The sequence below is a fragment of the Leuciscus leuciscus genome (assembly GCF_965113295.1).
Source record: "Leuciscus leuciscus genome assembly, chromosome: 14".
In the NCBI taxonomy this organism is placed as follows: Eukaryota; Metazoa; Chordata; class Actinopteri; order Cypriniformes; family Leuciscidae; genus Leuciscus; species Leuciscus leuciscus.
In genome coordinates this window covers 9,492,012-9,504,467 of record NC_138738.1, presented here as the reverse complement: position 1 = coordinate 9,504,467, position 12,456 = coordinate 9,492,012, and the positions used below count along the sequence as shown (strand labels likewise).

The following is a 12,456-nucleotide window of genomic DNA, read 5'->3' as shown; positions in this document are numbered from 1 at the left end:
ATGTAGCACTCTATGAAGACGAGGAATAGCAGTCTGTCTGCGCGCGCGCGCGCGTATGTGTGTGTGTGTGTGTGTGTGTGTGTGTGTGTGTGTGTGTGTGTGTGTGTGTGTGTGTGTGTGTGTGGAGGAGGGGTGGGGGGTTTGCGGTCCCTTCATCATTTGTTAAAGTGAGAGGACATTATCGCTTGACCTCCACTTGCCCTCCCAACGACTTCATATGATCATGAAAGAAAGGCAAAGAGAAACAGAAGGAGAAAGATTGTGCAAAACAGCTCTACTGATTACTTCCTGTGACATCATCAAAACACTAAAAAAAACTGACATTTTTGACCATTGAGGCCCGAGAGAACAAGCGAGTCTAGTTCACAACAGAGGACATTTACTGAACAATGAATGTTATAAAATGCTTCAAAACTACTTCAGCTGCTTGTGTCTTAGTGTAGGAGCGGAATCCTGTGATCAGGTTCCAACATTAAATTGCTAAAGGTTAGTAAAACGAAAAATAATTTAATAAATGTAAATATTTCAAATTACACATTTTTTGTAAATTTGTTGTATTATTTATCTTACATATGGGCGTATCTATCCATCCATCCATCCATCCATCCATCCATCCATCCATCCATCCATCCATCCATCCATCCCACACACACACACACACACACACACACACACACACACACACACACACACACACACACACACACACACACACACACACACACACACACACACACACACACACACACACACACACACACACACACACACACACACACACACGTCAGGTTATCATTTTTACAATTAGATTTAAACCATTTACTATGTTGCAGTATTATGTTGGGTGGTTGCCAGGGTGTTGCTATACAGCTGCTAAGATGTCCTGAATGGCTGTTTCTATGAGACTGCTAGTGTGTTCTGAGTGGTTTCGCATTGCCTTTTAATTGTGATCTGAATGGTTGCTTGCTGGTCTAAATCTCTATAACATTCAGATCCCTAGTAAAGACCCTTCTTCACTGAAAGTCTATGAGAATTTTCATGCATTTTAGTGTCAACCTGACAAAAAGTCTGACAGCTTAGATAACTAATAGCACACTTCGCAAACAAGCACATTTGCTGAAGCTTCTCCATCATTGAGTTTTTGGTACAGCAACAAACTCCAGATGATTTGCACATGTTTACACCAAAAATAAGCGAACAGACCAGCTGATCTCAACAAGCGTCAACACTTTCCAAGGAAACAAACAACCTCTCTTTTCAGGCTGCCTATTGACACCACGTTTGTTTTGCTATATATTCTTGCCAAATCAAGCGTGAACGCCAAAAGTTTACGCTCAAGCGGCCTTTACCGGCAAAAGTTCACGAGTGCATGAGAATAGGCATGACATTTACACTGTGCAATGATCAACTAAACCACAATGTGTCTAGTACAGGCATTATGCTGGCGGGTGAAAATCATGTCAAAATAACCCAGCTAACCCAGCTGTAATCCTCCAAAGGTGGCAGCTCCCTACCCATCATCCCTTGCAGCAACGGACAGTCAACCACACCTGCTTTCACAGCATTGCCGCAAATAATCCTCTCTTTTTTTGGTCTTTTTTTATTTTCCCTCATTTCATGGAAAGGGTGGACTATCAAGGAAGGTCCGCAAGTGTTGTTCCTAATTACCTATTTCTCCACTCCTGATCCTGTGGCGGGCATAATTAGTTACCTGGGGCTGCAATCCAATTTGAAGTGATGACAAGAAAGCGATCCATGAAAAAGTAATAAGTTAAATCCAATTTCAGACTGCCTCTAATTAAATGCACATGGAACTAATGACTCAAGCCCTACCATTTCAGTGATAACCGTAATTAGCAAGGAGGGAGTTGCACTCTCTCGATCTTCCTCTCTCTCTCTTTCTCTTGTTGACTCTCTCTTCTCTGCTGTAGGTGTAAAGTGGTAAAGTGGCATGGACTCTTAATTATGCGTGTCATTTTGTCAGTGATTTACTCACGTTTTTTTTGACCAGCCGAGTGTGTTTAGCCTTTGCTCCGGTCTGTCACTACACCAGATGTTTATGGTGTTCTATGTTGTGTGTCATATTAATAAAGATCCCCCCCCCCCCATTTAAATTTTTTTTTTAAATCTCCTAGTATGACTAATGAAGAAATTTAAGAGTTATTGTCTGTTAATTGTCCAGCATCCAATGCACTACTGTATGTTAGAGACGCCCATCGATTAGCAAAGGTTCCCATGAGTTTACTGCCATACCCTGTGATCCCTATAAGCCCAACAATTAACAATTAGTGTGCTACAATTACATTTCTCACTGCTGACCAAAATAAATAATGTGCAAACACTTAAATCTTCAAAGTCTTAGGTGGAGGGTGATTGAAATGCTGAATTGGTGAGAAAACGGTCACAAATCAAATAAAATGCTCTAGAGTAAGGAAAGCAAATTGACACTGGCTTCTGGCGCCTCAATACAGCAATAACACCTAATATAGATCAGCATCTAATGATAGATAGATCACACAAGACAGCAAGAGCTATTGGGTGCACAGATAATATAATGAGCTAAAGAGTTATTGGACGGAACGAAGGAGAGAAAAAGATGCAGGCTCTGTCCAGAATGGCATACTTCCATACTATTTCTGCAGTATATAATATGCATACTATGCAGTGTCAGAATATTTTCTATATGCAAAGAACGAATGTGCCAAAATGTACAACAAAGCACACCACACTGGGAACTATCCCATAATGCACTGTGCTCAACTTCACCACTTGATTTAAAGGCTGCGTCTGAAAACTTAGGCAGCTCACTTGTTGCCTTGCTGCTTTATAGGCAATGACTTTGTAGGGAGTGAAGGATATATCTATGCTGCCTTCAAAAAACGATTAGATGAAGGGATCACAGGAGACAGGAAGTGAAGCCAACTTGGAATTTGGGCGTTCCTTGATGCGTTCCTACCCTGGAATACATCCTCCGAAGGCAGGGTTTTTCAGTTTTTGGACGCAACCAAAGACTTCACATTAAGGAGTACTGCACCAGCAAGAGACATACAATATAGCATACTGTAGGCTACATGTTTGATTTGCAAACTTAAAAACAAATAGCAAGCAGTATACAGTATTTATTATGCAGTACACTAGGATTCCATTCTGAACACAGTCATAGAAAGAGAGAAGAGAGCATGAGGGAGAAAGACAAAAACACACATGCTTTCTTTTTCACTGGTGTGAGTGACAGGTTGGCCATGCTCTCTGTATACATAAATAAATTAGAATTTTAATTCTGTCTTTGTGTGCTGAGGCTGGTCTGCTCCTCCTCTACTTACTAACAGTCCGGATAGTGGAATCTGCTGGCCGTTGACCCCTCAGCCTGATGAGTGAAGCGGTTTAGCTTGATCCTCTCGTCTTTATCTCAATGCCGGCAAATTCACACAGAACCTAAAGGTCACAGATACCGTATTTCTTCCCTTGTGGCTTATTTCCAGTGATATCTACACAAGTTTTTTTTAGAATACATGGCATGATAGTGATATGCCACAAAGCGAGGCTGCATGATTTTGGGGGTTAAAATTGTATTGCTTTTTTTTCTGATAAAAATTGTGATTGCACTATATGCATGATGACTATAAAAAGAAATATAACTATTGCAATATTTCACTGTAGAATAAAAAAAAAAGCATTTAAGGAAAATATACAACTACTACTAGTTTTATTTCACAGTGCAACTGTAAAATTACAATGCTAAAATGTATGGTTGCCTTAATTTCATCACTTTCAAATGTTAAATCATAAAGCTTTTATATTGTCAGAAAATCGCAGCTTCTCTTTTGTTGACAACAGCCAGTTTATAAGAGCTTCTCATTACAAGTTTGAGAAGATGGTTAGCACATGTTGCATGTTCCCAAACACACATCATAAGCAAGCCAAACTCAGAGAAGATGCAGAGATGAGTTCCCTGTTTCCTGTGATCCGCTCTGAGACACTGAAAACACCGGATCATGAGCTGCTCGCGAGTGAAAGAACAGTTTCCGCGCTTCACTCTGAAACATGCAGCGCATATATTCATTACATTTAATCACAGCCTTTGCAATTTGATAATAGCACTAGGGCATATCGCAATGTTGGATTTATTTCAATTTATCGTGCAGCCCTACCACAACACCTCAGTAAAAATGAGTTTTGATGAAGAAAATGTGAGTGGTGCATGCCTGCAGAAAACTTGCGTCATGATTCTAGGGTGTTGCTATGTGGTAGCTTAGCTAGAGTATTTTTTAGCACGTTGCTATGTTGTGTTTTGGGTGAAAAGAGTCAAACTCCAAGCCCCTTTGATGTTCAAGTCACTCCTTCAACGCAAATCTAAGATGTTTTTCCTCCTTTTCCTCAGTCAAATTGCTTAGAAAATGCATAATTTGTCCGTTTCATTACCAAGTACCACGAAAAATCCTGCCTATATAGTAATTGCACACACAAACAGACTCACTCAAAGCAGGGATGTGCGTTAATTAACAAATATGCCCCTTGGTCTCCTGCGATTCCAGCATGAAACAAACAACATCCACCTTGCTCAAACAAAGATAAGGATCTGAGCGAGAATGATCTCAAATAAACGTAAATATTGCATCAGACACGGCTAGCTGCTCTCTTTTAAAGGGGCGCGGATGGGGAAATGAAAAGGGCCGGATTTGCTTTGCATCACAAAAGGATAGGCAAATAGAAAGCCCGGAGGCTGAGACGGGAGACAGGGATGCTCCCGGGCGCCCCCTTTAACTGCTGATGACAGAATTAAGTGTGAAATCAGAGAGAAAGAGACAGAGATAGAATGCCATACTTACTGTACCTCTATTAAATAAGCTAATGTTGTTTGCTCTTCACACTTGCACACACGTTAGATATCCATGTGCTCATAATGTGCTAAAACTGACAGGATTTCATTGTGCGTGATTTGTTAGATTACTGTGAATGATGAAAGAACACTACGCTAATGTGCTTCCAACTCTTCATCCCTGTCTGCCTTAATTTCCTGTTTGTCAAGCTTTGACAGGTACATGTTGTACCACCAACTGTATATATAAATGTAAACAAATAATGCCTGATCACTCACATAAACACACACACGTCAGAAAATATGTTTTAAAAAAATAACTAGCTGTTCATAAATGCATTATTTATGAATAACAATTAAAATGGTATATATTTATTATAATAAAAAATATATTCATTCAACTTTGTATTAAAATCTTTAAATGAATAATGGGTAAAAAAAAAAAATGCTTAAATTGTGGCTGATATTGCCACACACTTGATATTCATCACACTTGAAATAGAAAATCATGAAAAGCGCACGGTCTCAAACATTGCTCAGATTATCTTAGACACCAAAGATAATAATATGAACCACAACATTTCTCACCTAATTCTGCCAAAATCTAATCATCTGACCTATATCCACATACATTTTACAGGTCGATATTGTGTTTCAGCAAGTTTCTCATTTGTTTCTGTTGTATTTCTCATAACGCATTTGAGGAGAAACATCTGAGACAGTTGACACTTCTAACTAAAACATTCTGAGAACTCCATTAAGTCTCCTGAGCAGTCAGAAAGCAACATTTGAGCAACATCGGAGGTTCACACACGCACACATACCTGTGGTGCAGGCTGCTTGTCATTATTTTTAGGGGACTTGAGGGCGCTGCTTTGCTGTTGCTGTTGGAGAAGGATCTGCCGTGCAACTTGTAAGGCCTGAGTGAGGAAAAAAAAATGGTGTGAGAAAACAAATGTTCATGAACAACAGTTTGGATAGTGTTGTGTTTGGGGACTGACACTCCCTTGAGAACAGCCCTACTGCTATTTGACGTCAAAGATGTAATCCAAATGATGCCATGTTCTTACAGCTGGACAAGATACTGTTTTTCCATCTCTTCTGTTTTCAAACAAATGTACAGCTTCATTTGGTCACATGTGCAACGATTAGTCCCCAAAACAAACATGTAGGTGAAAATAAGTTGATAGGAAACTTTTATCAAAAATGGTAATCAAAAACAGTCAACAAAACATTTTCAGTGAATAGATTACAGCTGCAGGGAACAGAGAGGACACAAGCTGTTGTTTAATATGACTATGTTCAGAATAAAATATTAGCATTCTGTACACTACTATATATACTAGGGTTATCACAGTACCGAAATTTCAGTAGTCGGTACCAATACCAGTGAAATGTCATGGTTCTCGGTACCAATTTTGGTACAAAACTGTTGAATTAAGAACTTTTAAGAAAATGTTGTCCTGTTTTGTCTCATCCGTTGGTTATCACTGTCAATCATCGGAGTTTCCGATTCAATCGCGTATTTAAATACGGTTGTGAATCCAGAAACTTTGCAGTGTACGTAGCAGCATGAAAAACTAAACTTGTATTCAAATTGTGAATGGGTACTAAACCAAAAGCAAGAAGATCCTCCCTTTATAATAACTAAGGCTGCCAATGTATAAAGCGCAAGCTCACTGAATTCTGCACTCTCGCGAAAACTCTCGTTAATATAAAACAAGCTGTCTTAATTGTACAATACATTTCTTATTTACATCATGTTTACAGTTGGTTATAATGAAAGGATTGGTGAGCATGCAGCTCGCGTTCAGCAAAACAAAAGCTTGAGTGTTTTCAGTGGTATCAAGTGGATTCTGACTACTTATTGAGCAGCACAGTTGATAGTAACTGCGTAACTTCACACGTTCAACAGATACGATTGTGATTGGCTACAATGCTCAACGCTTGTAAAAACACACTCTAAATAGAAACCTTTGATGCTCAGAGAGTGCTCAAACATACGGGAACGAGAGTGTTTGAAAGCAGCATCTTATCAGCAAATATACCCGAGGCTCGGTGCGTCGAAATTAGTTTACTAGTTTAGTAGTATTATTTTAGTTATAATACTACTAGTATATAACCCGAGTATATACTGTATAGTACTTTTATAAAAAAAAATAAAAAAAAGGAAATTAACACATTATGGCATTAAACATACGCTACAATGTTGTCACACGACACCATGTTACATGTGTAATTTAGCGAATGGAGTGTTATCAGCTCGGAAACAAATGATCACACATTTACAAAAAAATTAAATAAAACTTTTAGCAAATAATGTACTTGCTAAGGTAAAAATCAACTAGATGGTAATACATTTATTATTTATAAATAATTAATTAAATGAATATAAATGTATTATTAAATATACACATTTTTGTTATAATTTAATATAATTTAAATGTAATATAATACAAAAATCTCTTAATTCCTGAGTGCTGAGTAAATAAGAAGTAAAAAACTTACTCTACCCAGCACTGTACACTGTAGTTGACAACTGTAGTAGTTGGTCTGGATATTCTATCCATACAGAATGTTTCATACTACGTTGTCATACTACTGTATATGCTACAGAAATGTTAGTGTGGTAGGCAGTCTCTCTCTCTCTCTCTCTCTCTCCATTTATCTGTTTGTCTGCTTACCCCCGCCTTCCCCTGATCATAAAGCAAATAAAAAGTTTATTAGCCTTCAAAATATCTGTCAAAGGACATGGCCCTGTGAGTGGAAAACAAAATACTGTGCAGTCACATGTTTACTGGCTGGACTACTCCCTCCCCCCCCCCCCCACCATAAATAATCAGACATGCCATCCAGAGCAAACAAAAGCAACAGCAGTGCTCGGAAAAATAAAAGTTCTCCAGTTGAGCAAAAAAAAAAAAAAAAAAAAAAGAAGAAAAAAAGGGCACCAATACCAAGAAAAGCAAGCAGCGTGTTCCCATAGAACAGCAGGGGCAGACTCACACCTACACCAGAGAACCATCTGAGTAAATAACTGCTTCATTCTTTCCACCCTCATCACACCAAAAACTCCCACAATTCAACAAACAGTCGCAGGAACATCTAAAACCCTTGGGCTTCTCGGTGGGCGGAGTTTAGACTATATTATCTGATATTAGTGGCTTGTTATTAGCAATCTGATGCTGTAGAGGGCTCGAGAAAGTGTGCAAAACACGTGGGTTTGCATTGAATGACATGAAATTTACATCACTTCATGTAAAAAGTGAGGAAAAGGGGGTGGTTTTGAGATAAAGTGCAGGGCTATATTAGAGAGTAAAGGGTTACTGTCTGGTCCTGCTCTCTAAGAGCTCAATAAAGAAGCCATGGAGATGAGGACTGAAGCGCTGGGCTGGAGAAGCCAGCTGTTTGTGTGTGTGTGTGTGTGTGTGTGTGTGTGTGTGTGTGTGTGTGTGTGTGTGTGTGTGTGTGTGTGTGTGTGTGAGAGAGAGAGAGAGTGTGTGTAAGTGAGTGACCTTCTCATGCACTGGAGTTGTGGGATGACATCATGAGGCAGGAATATAATAACAGGCTACAGAGGGGCCACTTCAGTGCCGTCTGACACTGACCGTCATCATTATGGACAAAAACACATCACGCTACACTATATTACATTAAAACATATATTACCATATATATATATATATATATATATATATATATATATATATATATATATATATACACAGCACAGAAGTAAACGGGTTATATCAAGTTGAATCATATTTTCCTTGATCTTTTGAGATATGCTGCAAAAATAATTTATTACAAAAAAGTGTAAAATACATTTTCAGAAAATATAATTATCTTTTTAGTACACCATGAGAAAACAGTTTTTTTTTCTTTTTTTTCTTGTTTTAAGCATGAATTTGTAAGATTTATGGCTCTAAACAATTGCAATTATTATTCCTAAATAATTTATTGGAAAGAGAATATATGGGAAAGTTCATCAAACCTTCTGTTCCTTGCTGCATGAATACTGTGCCGAATATCTTAAGGATCCCAACATCAGGAAAGAGCTGCTGAAGTTTTAAACAAGGTCTCTGATCTATTCAGACTGAACTTAACAGTTTACGCATTACATACCAACGGCTCCCTCTGCCCTCCAATTTCTTTGTGATTTAAATTCCAGTAATAGAAAAAAAAAACCTTTCTTCATCAAATAAATCAATGAGCGATATTTCCATGCTGACCTGAGGCCCGTTAAATATGACGGAGGCTTATTTGAAAGGGACAGTCCCTAAGCCACTCTCTCACCCAAACCACCAGCACCACGCTCTCCCCCTCCCACACTGACCAGCCAGGCGCTCGCACGCAGCAGAAAAAAATAAATACCCTATTTATAGAAGCATAATTAAATATGCATGACAATATGACACTAAAGTCTTCCAGTGCCATGAATGGACAGAAACTCTTCATTTCGGGTGACTAGCAGAAATGTGAGAAAACCCATCCAGTATGAACTCAAAAGACAGGGACATGTGGATATAAACAAGTGAAATTTTGTGCTCATGTAGGTTTGGATTAGCAAAAAGTCTTCTGAAAAGTTCTGTTTGAAAAACTAATTTGTCAGAATACTTGAATGTATATTATTTTGTGTTTTATATGTTACTATAATGTTACTATGTGTGTGTATATACAGTATACACACACACACACACACACAAACATCTATCTATCTATCTATCTATCTATCTATCTATCTATCTATCTATCTATCTATCTATCTATCTATCTATCTATCTATCTATCTATCTATCTATCTATCTATCTATCTATCTATCTATCTATCTACACACATAGGCTACACACACAGATATACATACAAGTCACAATGAAAGTGTCAATAAAAATGCTTACATGTTTATTTTATTAAATGTTTTTAAACCTAAATGAAAACAAGCGGAAACCAGATTTGAATCTAATGCCTCTCTCTATGTTTTATCTCTTTTAATCAATCCGAAAAAAATATGCCAAGAAACCATGTGTATATTACTAATTTATGCGTTTCCTCTCAGGTGCTCTTTCTCAGCATTTTGCAAAGTCCCATGTGACCAAAGATAAAAAAGTGTTGAAATGAGTCAGACTTCTTTTATAAAAAGTAATACTTTGCTGCGTAGCGACTCACTCTCTCACTCTCAGGTCTGGTGGTTATGCCAGACGGAACATAAAACAGAAACGCTCCCTCAAACGTAAGATTACTGCATGAGCACTGACGCTGCACACGCTTTGTTTACACAGAAACTTTTATGACATAAAAATACTTGGTGTGCACAGTTTGCACTGAGACAGTGCTGGAACAAGTATATTTGAGTCAACAGGATGTGATATTGAGACACTTCAAGATGAGGACATAAAGTACAATGTGTTGCTTTCAGTTGTTAATTGCGTCAGAAAGGCTGTCAACAAACAAACCAGATGATCAATCGGGAGATACGGAGGTCTAAAAAAAACAACATTAGGCTACGCAAAACCACAAGTCTGCTTCCTGCTGAGAACGCTTTCAGGAGAACATCTTCTATATCAACTAAGACTTCACAAGCGCACCTTAATAATAACAAATTTCTTGTTGTTAATGCAGCTAGCTAAAAGATACGTCTTCATCGAAAACGACTGGAAAAAAGGCAATTAAGACAAAAGAGCAACGAAGGGATGATTCAAAGACTCTGTCAGGATCAAAACTAATGAGAAGAGAGAGGATGAACTTGGCACCGTTTCCGAGGTGAGCACGGGCCCCGGGCAAAGGAATTATTTGCTGTTTAACAAGCTAGTGAGCGCGGCTGACTGGCGGAGGGTAAAGCGACCCATTGTGAGCTGTCACTGTGATGTTTACAAAGCGCCCGTCCCCACACACGCACACACACATGCACAAACAGCCCCCTTGCGCTCCCCCTTTCCATCTCTTTGCCTGGAATTCATCTTTTGATCTGGCATTCAAAGGTAGCGGGGGTTTGATAGACGCGCTAGGCTAAAAGCAGCTCCAGACACAAGCACGATAAACTGCCAGACGATGACAGGCCAGGCATCTGAAGGCACGTTTAAAGTGAAGAGAACAACGTGCTGTCTGGGCGCTACAATAGCGAATCAAGAGACGTATTAGGCTGAACTGATCGGATACAAAAACGGTTCAAAGACAGATAATGCTAACAGATGACGGCGGAGCACAAGCGTGCCTCGCTATGGGCAACTTGATGCTAATCAGCCAAAATACATATTGATGACAGTGGATAGGATGGAAAAAAAGTGAAAGAAAACACGTTCATTAAAATCACTTAATGCAAAAGAAAAGGTCAGCAGTGGCTGTCTAGTCCTTTTAATTCTTGCGCCGTAACACTGCTTGAAAGTGACTCATGCGACTCGTCGAGCGCCGGACATCTGATGTCTTGCGAATCCTTCATTAAAATTCCTTGTTAGGATTATTTGATGTCATGGCTCCGCCGACGCACACACAAACACACGCGATAACCCCTCCAGGTGTTTGTGACTAGAAAACAACCCTTGAGAAGCCAACAAGGCCCCCTGCGTAATCGCTGACAGTGACAACAATATTCTTCCTATTTGTCATCCCCTACGCTCACACTTCCACACATACAGCATCCTTGTGCATATATACATCTGTTTACGTGTTGCATTTGAGTGTAGAGTATAATATCTAAGCCAGCACTTGTGTGTGTCTTTATGTCACTAGCACATGTGGATTATGTACAGGCTTTGGGGGTTCCCTCTGTTTAAGACCAGATTGGCTTGCCACACAAATCCCTATTTGTGGATTCACTTTACCCAGAAAAAAATGGAAAATGATAGAGGGAGTTTCTATATGTTATATACGGTGTATATATAGGGGAGACCGGACTAGCCATTGCAAGGTCATTATTGCATGCAAAAAAAGTTTGTCTTTTTTGACTGGTTTTTCAGATAAAATATCGAAAAGTCCTTATGAATTTACTTGAGTGGCAACACTGCATAACATATCAAGACTTATGATTATAAGCATTACATTTTTCAAGAAGTCTAAAAAATAAGTTATTCAGGTTATTATCTTAATCAGTGTTGCTTCTCAAGTAAATGTATATTGTTTTAAATTGTTTTAAACTGGAAAACAAGACAAAATTAACCATCAAGAATATAATTTTTGCAGTGTATATACTGTATCAGTAACTAAGATTGAATAAAAATTCCAATTAGACAAAATCATGTCGTCTCTAGCCGTGGTTTTGTATGTTAGTTTCAAACATTTACGTCAAAACGGTCTAAATACAGTAAAAATTTAAAAGTAACATCATTTGTAATATCTGTTGGATAAAGTACATAATAAAACATAACAATCCTAAAAATGAATAAATAAATAACATTTTCACGTTTTCACAATTGTTGTACTGTTTAAATGACAGTAACAAGCTTTTTAAAGGCATTTTCCATTTTTACAAATCTCCCCATGTGGTATGACCTGCTAAATAGAAATATTACACAAATTCAGCACCAAAGATGCAGAAAAAGTCTGCATATTTCATCGGGCCTGGCAATGACAGCAGAAATGTCAAATTTAAAAGCATATTGTATAAGTTACATAGAAAAGGACTTTCTCACACAGTTCCATTGAT

At 38.4% G+C, this 12,456-nt stretch overlaps 1 protein-coding gene across 9 annotated transcripts in view; it reads right to left on the bottom strand.

The window, feature by feature from the left end:
- Nucleotides 1–12,456, bottom strand: part of foxp1b (forkhead box P1b) — a 195,197-nt gene that overhangs the window by 58,737 nt on the left and 124,004 nt on the right. For 8 of the 9 annotated variants that reach the window (XM_082137340.1, XM_082137335.1, XM_082137332.1 and 5 more), the window contains one exon: nucleotides 5,644–5,739. In XM_082137340.1, coding sequence (XP_081993466.1) covers nucleotides 5,644–5,739 — 96 coding nt within the window. Of the gene's footprint in view, nucleotides 1–5,643; nucleotides 5,740–8,810; nucleotides 9,550–12,456 lie in introns of those variants that run through there. The other variant, XM_082137341.1, reaches the window with a different exon arrangement.